This window comes from Syngnathus typhle, linkage group LG21, assembly GCF_033458585.1.
Source record: "Syngnathus typhle isolate RoL2023-S1 ecotype Sweden linkage group LG21, RoL_Styp_1.0, whole genome shotgun sequence".
In the NCBI taxonomy this organism is placed as follows: Eukaryota; Metazoa; Chordata; class Actinopteri; order Syngnathiformes; family Syngnathidae; genus Syngnathus; species Syngnathus typhle.
In genome coordinates, this window is record NC_083758.1 from 4,515,510 (window position 1) to 4,529,604 (window position 14,095).

At 39.5% G+C, this 14,095-nt stretch overlaps 3 protein-coding genes across 6 annotated transcripts; 2 read left to right on the forward strand and 1 right to left on the reverse strand.

Moving 5' to 3' along the window:
* Positions 1-642: 642 nt before the first annotated feature.
* On the reverse strand, positions 643-2,485 carry tmbim4 (transmembrane BAX inhibitor motif containing 4). The gene is made up of 7 exons (XM_061268152.1): positions 2,296-2,485; positions 1,927-2,035; positions 1,692-1,797; positions 1,590-1,623; positions 1,363-1,480; positions 1,246-1,291; positions 643-1,133 (listed from the first exon to the last, which is right to left on the reverse strand). Exons 1-7 carry the CDS (start codon positions 2,384-2,386, stop codon positions 927-929), a joined length of 711 nt encoding a protein of 236 aa, XP_061124136.1. The 5' UTR covers positions 2,387-2,485; the 3' UTR covers positions 643-926.
* A 354-nt stretch (positions 2,486-2,839) lies between these two features.
* msrb3 (methionine sulfoxide reductase B3) lies at positions 2,840-7,523 on the forward strand. 4 transcript variants are annotated; one of them, XM_061268154.1, is made up of 7 exons: positions 2,840-3,000; positions 3,731-3,845; positions 5,600-5,708; positions 6,223-6,300; positions 6,388-6,416; positions 6,528-6,625; positions 6,943-7,523. In XM_061268154.1, the coding sequence occupies exons 2-7, from the start codon at positions 3,743-3,745 to the stop codon at positions 7,117-7,119; spliced, it is 594 nt and encodes a 197-aa protein (XP_061124138.1). In that variant the 5' UTR covers positions 2,840-3,000; positions 3,731-3,742; the 3' UTR covers positions 7,120-7,523. The 4 variants fall into 4 exon arrangements, with proteins under 4 accessions (XP_061124138.1, XP_061124139.1, XP_061124137.1 ...); XM_061268155.1 differs by lacking the exon at positions 3,731-3,845 and adding an exon at positions 4,403-4,553 and having other exon boundaries at positions 2,846-3,000; XM_061268153.1 differs by lacking the exon at positions 2,840-3,000 and adding an exon at positions 3,057-3,110.
* Positions 7,524-8,596: 1,073 nt separating this feature from the next.
* Positions 8,597-9,405, forward strand: LOC133145651 (protein BTG3-like). Its single transcript, XM_061269297.1, has 3 exons — positions 8,597-8,823; positions 8,879-9,016; positions 9,219-9,405. The coding sequence occupies exons 1-3, from the start codon at positions 8,654-8,656 to the stop codon at positions 9,403-9,405; spliced, it is 495 nt and encodes a 164-aa protein (XP_061125281.1). The 5' UTR covers positions 8,597-8,653.
* The last annotated feature ends 4,690 nt before the right edge of the window (positions 9,406-14,095 follow it).

Sequence of the window (14,095 nt, forward strand, 5' to 3'; positions counted from 1 at the left end):
TTGGCAGACGTTTAAAGTTATTATATCTCTGGGGGGAGGAAATAAAATGATTAAAAGATTTGTACTCTATTTCATCAATTGAACTACTGCTTTCAGTATTTCTTTGTTAATTTATGACCTGGTAAATAGTTATTTGAAAAGAATAAAGTTTAAGTACATGTCCCCAATTTTCTGTGTTCACATGCTGTATGTTCACGACAATATTAAAAATGAAAATAACAAATCTATCCATCAAGATCATTAAAAACCATGGAAAGGCATCAGTACACCTTCTGGAATAATATAAATTGAAGCTATTTTTCAATGAAGAGATCTTCTCCACTATTTAAAATGCTAATTTTTGACAATATTTTTTCAGTGAAAACAAATGTCCCATAATATTGTACTCTGAAATTGCACATACACTTATGATCACGCAAAAGACGACAACTTAGTACTTGTTTGGTTTGACATTGGAAAATCCTTTATTTACCCCATAGTGAGAGAAACTAAATTTCAACAAAGCCAGAACACAATAACTGCCATTAAACCCACATAATGTACATAATCTGAATTAAAAATAACATTGTTAATAGTGCAAATGCACAATGGAATTGGATCAAACCTGCACAATTACATGTTAAATATTGCACATATACAGAGTACATTTTAAAGTATTTTATTTTTAGAGCAATTATATTAAATGCATATTCAAAACAGACATACAAAGATATTCCATTTCACATAACAGGATAACAATAATCTGATCCCTTCAGAAGAGATTTTCAATTTATAGCAATTTACCCACCAGATTTGAGTGTAAAGCGAAAGCAAAAGAATAAATTACCAGTACAGGTGCCCACAGTGTTAAAACCAAAGGCGGCCATGTTGTCACAATCCGACGCGAGATTGAATTCAAGCTTTTCAAATAGGCACCGACTATTTTTTTAGTGCTTCTTCATCGAATCTAGGATACGCAAAATGTGAAGGAAGAGGTTGACGATGTCCAGGTAGAGATTGATGGAGGCCAAGATATGCTCCTCGGGTGAGAGCTGCTTCATCAGCAGGTGGGTGTCGTAGATGATGAAACCGCAGAAGATGAACGCCCCGGTTCCGGCGAACAGCAGCTCTGTGCTGTCGCTGTTAAAAAACACCTGTAAAAAACACCGAGGCAGACCAAAAAAAATGTCAGTTTTGAGAAAGGGGGTCCTCAATCTCACTAAATTGAAGAAATGACATTGACGCCGTGCAAGTAGAACCACTCACCCTCATAACGCTTGCAATCAGGAGGATCCACAAACAAGAAAAAAGGCTGCAACACAGAGCAAATCAAATACACTGCAAATCTCAACTTGCGTTTCTTCCCTTTTTGAGCCAACTTACCCTGCTCCCAGTTTCGTGAAATCTCTCTTGGATTGAAAGGTGTAAGCAGTCAGTCCAGCGAACACGGCACAGGTCAGGAACAAGGCTTGGAGCACGGTAGAGTATTCGTAGAAGGTCACTGTATAAAAAGAGCGGCGCCGTTATCACAACAGTCCAATGGCTTACGAGTTTATAATTTGAATGTAGTGTCATTACGCCAAAGTACCACTGTATTCACTTCTACTTACAAGCAGTGGCCACTGAGATGGCCTCCAGCAAAGTCTGCAAACAACACACAAGTCAATAAAAGCACTCAGAAGTCTGAAGATACAGAAGAGCTTATCACTTACAAATACAAACAGCAGGTAGAGGTTGACTGGATGCTTGTGTCTGTAAACAGCCAAGGCCAGAAGCAAGACCAAAGATCCCAGAGCGGAAACCAAAACAACAGCAGGGCTGCGGAAGAGAACAGGTAAAACCCAAGTCCTGTTTATAAAATGTCTCCAACCAAAAATGGCGCTGTTGTGCAATGGACTCTCATAATAGGTATTACAGCCACCTAGCGGTCCAATTTGAGGTGCTCACCTGGCATGAACAAAATCCTTGATGGTTTGAGAGAACATAAAAAGGGCAGATGTGCCCGTCGTCAGAATGATCTGCAAGCTTAGGAGAGTGTACACCTTCCGCAAAAAATCTGGAAAAAAAATTGAATTAACAATACAATAGATAGTTTCCAATAGCTTGATCCCACCCACAAAACCTGAATGGCAACATTTCAGCGCTAATATAGACTTTAAGGTGAAACTAAACAAATACATGGACTATCCATGCAATCGAGGTAACAATATGGATATTCTGGAGGAATATATTCCGGTTAGCTACACTGTCAGGTGATTCCGCATACATTTACGCTAGCTAGCGGCTAATTTTCGTCAATTGTGTAACTTCACATACCCATACGTATCTGTACGCTGGCTGTAGCGACATTAGTGCCATAGTTGAAGTCATCTTCAATCGAAGATCTCGGATATTTTTCACAGCTCATCGTTAAAATGGTCCAGTTGTCTTTTGTCCTGAAAACGGCAGATTATAAACTGAGGACCGATGTGGAGCTCGGACGCGTAGTTATGACGTCATCGAATTTAGTAAATAAACATTTGTTTTTGCACGAAGCTTTATTGAAAAATTCTAATTACTGTGTCCGCGCGATAGATTCTATTGTGTTTTTCTTTAAGGATTATCCTGTTTAGCGCATTCATTTTGGTTAAATCCTTTGTGTACATTTTAATTCATATTTGTTTTTAATTATTAACTTTCTCAACAGCTAAGCTAAACCATTAAGATTAAACAAATACTATTTCTGATCAAATACATTTACAACGTTTCACATTTTTCCCCGTTGACAAATATTGTGCACATCCTGATTTTAAATAAAGCTTCTAAACAAAAACAGATACGTCGGGACCATAAATGGACACGTCCTGCAACCGAAGCTGCGCTGTTGCATAGCTGAAAGTGTCGCGGGACTTGTTACCAAGCTTGTCCGGTTGTGTCTGTCCCATCTCCGGCTCATGTTTCACCCAGTCCACGGCAGACTGTCGCTTGGTTGTCGCCGCCGCTTTTTTCTTTACCTTTCATTCCTGCTATTACTCCCTACTGGTATGTGTCCATATTTTATTGACGTTATAATGCTGATGTTTAGTTAACAGTACCGATACTGCTTTTCCAAAATGATGACTTTGCATTTCAGGCTGCAAAAGGGGCTGCAGGTACGTTAATAACAATGTCATAAACGCAGAGTCGAGCGATCGCTTTTGTCTACTGTACAACATAAATGGGATTCGATGTTTTTTCATTTGACAATATAAAAGTTATTATTGACGTGGTGGACTTTTGGGGACGAAGTTGAACCGATTACACACCAAACAAAGTCTCTGCGTTTCAACATGGCGACTTCTCGATGACTCCAGCTGTTTCTATAAATTTACCACTAGATTTATAGAACAGTATACTTGACTCTTACATACTGTTAATTTTACATGCAGACATTAAAAAAATATTCAGTGCCAGTCTGACATTAATAGATGCTTTAATAAAGTCCTGCAGGAGCATGTTTGGCACCTGAACAAATGTGACAACTCAAGACAGCTTCTCCACTGCCCCATAAAAATACTGTAAACATATATTAGTTTCCAAAACACAACAATGCTTCTCGTATGGTTTACGTGTAACACTACACCTCTCTATTCATTTAGCATGTGCCGAGCTATTAATATTAAAGTCGTCCTCGCTTCAAGTTGGGCTCTTTTCAAATTAATATCCCCAAAAATGAGTCAGAGTAGTCCAAATATTTTAAAATAATCCAGCCTACTCTTTTGTCTTTCTTTAGCGTGACTATCTCATGGCCGCCTTGCTCAGACGTGGGCTCTTCCTGGCCTTGCCCCATCTCACAGGGCAAGGCAGCAGCTCAGTCTGCCACCCTGCGGTGTCGGCCATTCTGCTAGGTAGAGTAAATTTTCCTGCGCTTTAGTAGTACACGGAATTCCGACCCCATTCCATGACGCTGGTCCAATTTCCAAACGCCATTTTCCACCTATCCACCCATTTACATTCTCATTTGCACTAAGATGGAACTGAAGCGAAAGACTGTTCCAAAACCTCAACATATAGAAGCTACCGTAACTTAACAAAATATAAGAAACCGTTTTATTGTATTATTAACCTAATATCTACAAACTTGTAATTCTTGTTGTTTATGTAAATAAAGCCTCTGTCTGCCGCCATTTTGTCTCAAAAAAAGGCCTTTTATTCGTCAAGAGAGTCTGCACAGTGTTTGTTTGTGACCTAAACTCATTTGTCACTTACCATTTTCCTTCTTTTAAATCTCAGATATCCAGCCATCGTCCGCTAACAATTTACTTCCTTTCTAGGTGTGCGTACCGAGTCGTAACCATCGCTTTCTATGTGTTGCATGAACCGGGACCTCCCCCCCGACAACCCCGCTCAGTTATCGTGACCTTTTACGTGTTATCTCTCCTTGTGTCTGCTCCTCTTCATCCAGCCCAGGCCTTGTTGTAAGCCCTGCTGAGGAGGGTGTTTTGATTCTAGTGGTGGTTGGAGTATCGCTTCAGCAGCCATGTCAGGCTTCAATCTTCTCCATCTAATAAGCAAGAGTCAGCCTGTGACTCTGAGGTCCTGCAGTCTTCCCTCAGGTCCACTGACTGGGTGCCATGTGCCTGCTGTGCTCTGCCTCTCTTTCTTAAAAAAAAAAAAAAAGCCTTAACATTTGGCTGTTGTGTCAGCATGTCTTAACAGTACCAGTCTGTGTGTGTGTGTTCACAATAATGTGCTGCTTTCACTGGTTTTCTTAATTTTGATCAAACCTCCCTGGGAAAAGAAACGATGCTTGGGAGTTTCCATGTAGATCTGATCAAACTTAAATTCAAGTAAAGAGGCTTAAATTTGTCCCAGTGAGGTTCCCAAATCTTGCACAGTTGAGTTCTCAAGTATTAAAGTGGAACCACAGGTCACAAACTGGGGATAATGGTACTTGGATTAAATTTTAAATCCAGAATAGTTGGGATAGAAATTAAGTATGGCCTAATTATCAGTCAATCGATTTCTGTCAATTGTGTGGTGGTTTTGATTGTTGATTTGTGGCGTTTTGAAGCAATTGAGGCAAAATGACGTGCAATGCTCGGCTGCAACCAGCAGAGGCGCTGTAGAGTTGGTCAACTAGGTTGTGGTGCAGAGAAGAAAAACACATAAGAGGTTCAAATACACTCAAATTCTAAGAAACATTAATCCGTTCAACAAACAAAAAAACAATGATTGAGAAATTGTTAGCTGAGCAGTGCTATTAGCGCAGATGCTAGCCATAAAACAGCAACAAACACCATATTTGATTGTCGTGGTAATGAATCATGGTTACTCCAAGAACGAGTCCATAATTTACTTTAAAAAAAAAAAAAAATTCAAATAAAAAATCAACACTGATGTATGCTAACGCTTTAGTTTTATGGCTGTTTGTGTTGTTCGTTGTCTCGCGCGTAGAATCTGGGCGCTAACAATACAAATCAAACGGTTCACTGCTTTGCTTCCTTGCAGCTTGCACGCATTGAGTGGGTTTGATTTTCAAGGGATTTTTTTTTTAAAATAATTACACAAATAAAGCTTCAGATCATATGAGCAGAAAAATAACAATTTTAGTGAAAAGACTAATCGACACCTTAATCGCTGACTGCAACGATTTCCGTAGGAGCTGCTCGAACCAAGAAAACATGGCCGGTGACCTTCTCTCAGGAGGAGATGAAGAAACGTCTCACGCCCATGCAGTATCATGTGACCCAGGAACGAGGAACAGAAAGGTGCGGGACCTGAATTTAAGGCCGATTATTGGTTGTTGTTGATTCTTGAAGCAACTGTGGGAAAGGAAACAAAACTGTATTATTATAGCAATATTTTTTAATACATTTTTCAAGTATGTGTACTCAAGTTTAACCAGCTTCAATTTTTTTTTTTTTTAACAATTTGTCATTTAATCTGATTTTTTTCCCATTAGTTGTTACTGTTATGTTTTGTTAGCATAAAGGCCAACGCAAGCTAGCCCTCAAACTCCACCCTCCTTCTCAGTACGAGAACACTTTTGTTCTTTTTTTTTTAAATTATCAATTATAAGGGCTATTCTTTATAGCTAATAATAAAATAATTTTATTTTTGCACTGATACCCCTGTTAGTCTGGTATCTGTGTTGCTGTTTCGGAGCAACGGAACCAATACTGGTGGGGAATTTTTATTTTATTTTTTTGGTGCAGGTACCATTGAGTCAAGTACTATGTGTACCTTTTCCACCTCTGCCTCTTATACAAGCTTTCTGCACAGTGCCTTCACAGGAGAATTCACGGACCACAAGGAAGATGGAACCTACATGTGTGTAGTCTGCGGGGCACCGTTGTTCAGGTAAGACCTTACTAATGTTAATTATTTGTTTTGTATTTATAGCCTTGAAATATTTTGTCATGCAAATATTTCCTTTTCTTTTTTCAGTTCAAAAGCCAAATTTGACTCAGGATCAGGTAAGAGCAATCGGAACGGCCAAAAACTAAATGTAACCACAAACTGACTATATCACCACAAAATGACTATATCACCACAAAATGACTTTCTCACTTATGACATACACGCAGGTTGGCCTTCCTTCTTTGACCTTGTGAAACAGGATTCCATCGAGGTGTCAGATGATTTCTCCTATGGGATGCACAGAGTGGAGACTACCTGTGGCAAGGTACACTAACGGCACTTTATACTACAGATGAGATGCCAAGAGTTTTCCCACTAGATTAATCTCAAAACAATAAATCACGTATCAAAATACTTTGGTGTAAAAAACACAACTATGGTATTTGGTTTACGCTTAACCACAGAAAATCCCACTCTCATATGGTGTTCCACAGGGTTCAATATCGGGGGCCCCTGCTGTTTTCAATGCATTTGCTACACCTAGGTTCCAAAACACGTTTTTATTCTATGGTTTTTGAGTCAGCATTGTGTATACAAACTATATTTCCTAAATCAGCTGAGTAGCTCTTCATTCTAATGCAGTGCGGCGCCCATCTCGGCCACCTGTTCGATGACGGTCCAAAGCCCACCGGGAAGCGTTACTGCATCAACTCGGCCTCGCTGGCTTTCCAGTCCAAAGATGCGGAGGGGGCCTCCGGCTCCACCTCCACAGGTGCCACCGCAGACTCCACGATATCTGAGGGAAGGACAGAACTTTAAGAACCCAGCAAGAATCCTATATAGTGTGTGTTTGAGTCAGTGATTGCATAGACTTATTATGGTTGAATCAATTTGCAGTTTTGAGCAAAAGCAACACGCACAAAAATCATATGTCAAAATAATACTGACCAAAACTATTAAACTCATGTTCACTAATAGGAAAACGTACTCAAAGATAGTTGCTGTCCTGTTTACACAGACACACAGCTGCTTATTTTTTAATACACTAGAGTCTATTTTGAGTGCACATTTGATGCTTTTAAGGTGTGATTAAAGTTCTGCAGCAGAGGCAGAGCAAGTGGATTGTGTTTGATTTGGACACTATTTTGTATTTCTTCATAATGAAAATTATTTTTTGGCACAGCTTGAAGTGATGAATTGAGGAATAAAACAGCACAAAATAATATGACTTTTTCTCCTTTTTTTATTTTGGATTTAATTATTGTGATATTAAAAACAATATTATTAAAATAAATAGGCAGAGCATAGTATAAATTTGTGGTGTCAGTCATGAATGATTTTTTAAACAAATTTATCTGAGTTATGAGATACATAAAAGGTAAGATTTCTAAAGTCGCTAATTAAATCCACCAAGATAGCTTTTAAATAATATAGTCTTGCATATAATTTATTATTTCTTGATTTTTCCCAATTTGTCCTATTGTGCAAAGTTGTGGGAGGTCTACTCACAATATGATTTTTGAAAAAAAAATAGCAATATGCATTGTTAATAGCACTTATTATACTTTTGCTAAAATTTTCTGAAGTTAAAAGAGAAAGGAGATGCATTTCTGCTGTTCAGTGAAGAAACATTGCGAATGATGCAATATAGAAAAATTCTGATAAATTAATTTTTTAAAGTACTTGCTCTCAAAGTGATTCTTGAAGGTTCTTGAAAAAGGAATTTAATAATAATGAAGTACCTGTTTTTTATTTTTTACTTACAATTGCAAAGTAGTAGCTTAAGGAGATATGTTTGTAATAGAAAAATGTTTTTGGCCAGGCATGACTTAAAATTTGACAAAACCCCAGAATATTTGCAACAAAGGCAAATTGTATTATGCAACACACACAAAGCAATTCCTAAAAGCTAAATTCACCAGGGTCAAAGGTCAAAGACCGCAGCTGCACATGTACCTCTGCCAAGGATGCTGTTGTTTTTTGTTTGCATGCAAGTTGACAAAAATAAAATATAATCATGGAAGAATGTAAAAAAAATTTTTTTACAACCTTCTGGTGGAGCAACACGAGAAGTCTGAGACTAAAGGACATGAAAAGGGAGCCAGAGAGTTCAAAACGACTCAAATCTGCAGACTTACCTTTAATGTTGAACATTTGATCTTTATGATGCATTTCTGGCATCATAAAGGCCAACTTTTAACTTATAACTCTTCCATATTAGTTCTAGTCCAGATGCTCATAACTTCATTTTCAATATTTTACACTGGCTAGGGGCAATAGGCGCGGGAGAAAAAAACCCCGACAAAATGGAAGCATATTTTCAAGCCCCGATCCATTGGGCACAATTCAAAATATGGAGAAAGAAATAACCGATGCTGTATTTCCATTAATGAAGACGCTTGTTTCCAAGAAGGTGGAATTCCAAAAAACGGAACTCTTTATCCAGCGCTTGAGCTTTGCCTTGCAGAAGAAATTTGAGGGCCACTGGTACCCCGAAAACCCGAGCAAAGGAGAAGCGTACAGGTATTGCAATAACATCCAATTAAGTTAAACCAAATAATAATTGACGTCTCCATAGGTGCATACGAGTCAACCAATACAATCGTAACGATCCGGAACTCCTTCGTGCTTGTCATGAAAGTGGTGTGGAGTTTTGTGACTTGCGACTTCCCCTCGATTTCACGCTGTGGATAAACCCTGGTGAAGCTTTTTGCAGGTGAGTGATTCACTTCCAGGTAGTCCAAATTGATAATCGTGAGCTGCACTGACACCTATCGCCCAGTTGTTGTAGGTGCATCAAAAAGTCTTCAAAGTCAAAGGGCCAATCTAATTTAAATTTAGGATTATATTGAGGGGGGAAATTAGCCAAAAAGCTTTTGACTGTCATGTTATGTCTCCTTGTATGTGATCATTCTTAGAATCGGTGAAGAAAATCCTCCATTTTCAGTAGCGACTGTGGCTGCCATGTATAAGGAATACCTCGCCAAGCAGTTGTCAAACACTCAGGACAACGAGATGTTCGACTCTTGTTCTTCCTCGGATGGCGAGGACATACTTAATGGTTTTTCTATCAACAACGACAAACAGGTATTTAATATGCAGTGAACTCTCACTATTGTCAATACTCATCGAGATGCTCAATAAATTGCCTATAGATTCACAACATGGCGGCAAATCACTAATTTAGATACTATGACGAATTGTTCATTCATTTGTATTTTTTGGTCTTAGTTGAATCCACTCGCTCCGGCCTGGTATCCCTCTGGCTTTCCGGAACCTACTCGCTCCCGCTTGAACTCCAGAACAACCAAGGAAAAGTCACATTCTTTAAATATTTACAGGCATTGTCCAACAGCATCGGGAAGGAAAATAAAAATGAAATAAGAAACAGTCTATTTTATCTTTAATAGTTTGACTGTATACAAAAAAAAAGTTGTAAATTCCTGTTGAATGACTAAAGCAATGTGGATTACAGGCCTAGAAACAGATTTTTTTTACGAGGGTCAAGTTGACAGCAAAATGTATTTTTCCAATGCAAAGGCAGCAGCGGGAGTGTCCAACTCATTTTCATAGCCGGCCACATGGCAGTCATGGGTTCCCCCAAAGGAGCCATTATGACTCATATAAATGTATCATAATAGAAAAATCTGACTTTAAAGTCTTTTTTTCCCCCTTGAAGATTAAAAAAACCTTTTATTTATTCTCCAAAAACTGCATTTTGAATAATATTGCATTTATGGAACATGAATTAAGCAGCAGCTGTTATCAATCGCAGGAGGCGGCCATTTTGTTGCCATTGACAAAAAATGACATCATAGTTGTAGCCACCAATCACATCTCACCTATTTTCTTGTAATGTGGGCAAGCAGAGCTGGGGGAAAAAAAAATATCTTGGCGGACCCCGAGCCTCGAGTTTGACTTTCACACAACAAATCCACAGGTTGTTGTGAACAATTCGCTGAGAGAAACTCAAAAGATCTCTCCGCCGAATGTTGATTTACGACACACCGGGCCCGTGTTTGACGCAAAGCATGGCAGGAATGTCTCGGCCTTGTTGGAAATGTTTCTCCTCTTGGAAAAACACTTGGCCGTCGAGGAAAACCTCACAGGCCTTTTTTTGCGGTTTACTACTGCTGTGGATTCCGAGTGGTTTGAGGAAATAGACTGAATTGCTTGTACCTGACTGGAGAAATTCGGCTTCCTCTTGCCAACTGAAATGTTTATTTGCGCGGGAATCAAAACACGTAAATCATTCAAGAGGGGCATATTTTCCAAAAAAACAATACGTAAGACATTTTCCAACTAGGCAACCGTGTGTGGAGAGTTTGAATACAGTCCTGTTTTCTTTTTATCAGTTGAATAAAAGTATTGATTTGCAGTATTTACGTTGCACCAAATTTTTTACTGATGCAAGTAGACGGCAAAGGCAAAAAAAAAAAAAAAAAAATTATGATCCGTGGCTTTATTAAGGTTCATAGCATTACCCTGATGTAAGTGGACTGTAACAATCTATTAATAGCATCGTGGAGGTCTGCGTGTGCTGGAACCAAGTGGGAGGTGGGGGGTGATGTCATCGCAATGGCTTGCACACTATAAATGTGGGATTAGGGAAAATTTAAACATCCGGCCGCTCAGACAGGCCTGGAACATGTGAACAAAACAGGCACCTAAACAGACAACTGTAAAGTGACTGGGACTCCAGTTTCCATTTAATAACTCTTGTGTTTTATTTTTTATTTTTAGTGAAGTAAAACAACAAATATCACTGTAATTTTGAATTTCGGTCGTTATGAGGTAAATTACGTGAATATGTTCTAAGACCAGTAGAGGTCGCTGTTTGCTTTACAGAAAGTGAGACTCGCTTAAGCGGTTTGTAAATGTCAACAGAAATATTTTTTCCAATACTTTTTTGTTTATAGTTTTTAATGAAAAAAACAAATTGAATTAATGACAATATAAGTAGTTTGGAAAAAGGAATTTGGGTGTTTACCACATGCACGCTGACAGAGTCCTCCTGAGACTCACTTAAACGTTGCAAAGTGACCTCTGACCTCTGGTGGGCGTGGTGTCTGGATTCCACAAATCCATTGGAGTTCATCTACAGTGCTTACAAAAAAAGAATCTCTATCAACTTCCTAAGTGCCTCATCCACAGGATGTGCGCCTGACACTTTGTGACAGAAAACACACTTTAGGTTCTGCACTGCTGTTAAAGTCACTCATTTGTTTTAATGGGATTTTAATCAGGAGCGCCATGTAAAAAAATTGCTGCACATTAAATTAGGAATGAGTAGTCTGATTCCAGGACTGTTTAATAGGCACACCTCCAATTTCATGTCCTTTAAAAACATTTAACTTCTCAAGCTTGTTGGAGCATATCAGCGATCGTCTGACAGGACCGGCCTCTGAATCTTCAAAGCTTCCTCCTCAGGTTGTTTTTTTATTGCTTTTTTTCCACATTCCAGTGTCCCTAATCTTCATGGATCCTGTGTTTTTGTGGAATGTAACACACTGCAGTGCCACGCCATGTACGAGGAGAAAATAGTTTTGACGGGATGCAGTCAAGGAATGCAGCAATTTGACTGTTTGGTTTGTTCACCATCGTTTTGCGACGTTTTCAATGTGATAGTCTAATCTCTTTTAGTTGAAGGGCATCTCAGGGGGTCTGTCGAACCACTCCCAATTTTTTTTCTTTTTTTTTTACAAGCCCCAAAAATGATTTCGAAAATTAACATTCAGCATATGTTCCCATAAGGTGACAGAGGAATAGCAGGAATGGCAACTGTATAAAAAAAAAAATGTCTAGAAAAAAAAATCTGTTTACCGTATTTTCCGCACTACAAGGCACACCTAAAAACCTCTAATTTTCTCAAAAGCCGACAGTGCACCTTGTATATGGACCAATATTGAGCCACTACAGCAGGCGTGTCCAAAGTCCGGCCCACGGGCCAAATGTTCTTATATATGGACAAAGTTTTAAAATGGGCCATTCATTGAAGGTGCGCCTTATAATCCGGTGCGCTTTATAGTGCGGAAAATACGGTATAGCATTACGGAGACATGATGAATTTCCTCGAAATTTAAAAAAAAATTGTATCAAAATGTTCCTTTTGGCATGGTGGTGGCCAAGGGGGTGGGTATGGCCACCCCTGGCTACCACCTAGCGCCGCCCCTGCTGCTCAATATATAATCCATATGTTTTTTGACATACTGTATTTGCAATTGTACTCAACACTCCATATGCTATTCTGGGTTAATCCCACATGCAACGCACACCCTATCCGACCGCCTGACATCTGGATGGCTTACTTTATCTCCCGGCGTCTATATTTAATGTGTTCATTCCATCCACGACAGTGGGGAAGAACACAGACGTCGTCCTCCACATGGAGATGTTGTCCTTGAAAGCGTAAAAAAGCGGGAGCCGAAAGAAACCGTCTCCTCCGTTTCATTGACTTGAAAAGAAGTAAACGCGGGGGCGCAATGCCCCCCGGAAATCTTTTCCGAAAACGCTTGTAATCCGAGAGCAGATAGAAATAGGAATTCTTAAACAATCCTAAGTGTTTGGCAGATGGCCTCTCAGCACTGTGCGCCGTAAATGCATGACATATGTGCCGCTGCTTTGAGAGAGCCCGGGAGGGACATGTCTGGAGGCGAGACTGTTAAAATGGACTTTGGGTGGCGCGGCGGTCAAACTCTCATCTGTTCCCGAGCTGTGAATAGGTCCTTTTCTTGCCTTGCCAAAAGCACGGCCAAGAATGTGCATGTTGAAGTCACAGTTGCTATTAGCAGTGGATGCAAAACGCTATGCGCCGAAAACCACGCTGTCCATCATGCTTAAGTTGCACTCGGATGCGTCGTACCAAAATTAAAGGGTAAAAAGTTGGCCACCATTTCCTTGTAGCCAACAAAATGCAGCAAAACATTTAAACACACACACACACACAACATGTGTTGATGACAGCCGTGACTTGTTTCCAGGAAATGGGGCAAAATGACTTTCACTTAGAGAGTTAGCGTATTGCTAACATACAACTGACAACACCATAGACGGGCTAACATAACTAACATCAACATTGCACATGTAAATAAACAATATTTACAAGCATATATTATTTATCATCTGCAAAGAACGACTAATGTCACTAAATTAATTAAACTCTTCTTTGTGTATTATGCGCAGCGGTGTTATACTGCCACCTAGTGGCTAAGGTGATCACACCACAATGCTTATTGAATGAAATTTTTTTAACTCTTTACATTCTATCTTTTTTTATGAAGAAGACATTAATTTTTTAATATTTGTTCTTGTGGGACTGGAACAGATTAATGGCATTTCCATTCATTTCAATGGGGAAAAATGATTTGAGATACTGTATTTGTTTTGGAGTAAAGGTTTTCAGAAAAGTAAACTACACCTGAAAAAATCGATTGAAGTACTTCCCGCCAACTGCGTACAACACGAAAAAAACAGACTCTCACAGCAGACGCTTGACTGGCTTGGCTGGGTGAGCGTCACATCACTCAGACTCTTTCGGATGTATTTATTTAGCTCGGGCAGCATTCCAGGCTGGAAAGGTGGAAAGTCTGAGATGACTCGAGGGCTCGCAAAGCGCAATAACATCTTTACGTTCTCGTTTAATTGCGCTTCAACAAGAGGTCAGGCTGCACATGTGCGCCATGCACAAAAACCACCCTGAAGGTTGCTGAAGGAGCTCCGCGGCCCATTGATTGTATTGGTTTGATGCCGACGCCACTCAGTCTGCAGAGGCGGGCCTTGCACAGAAACCCCCTTC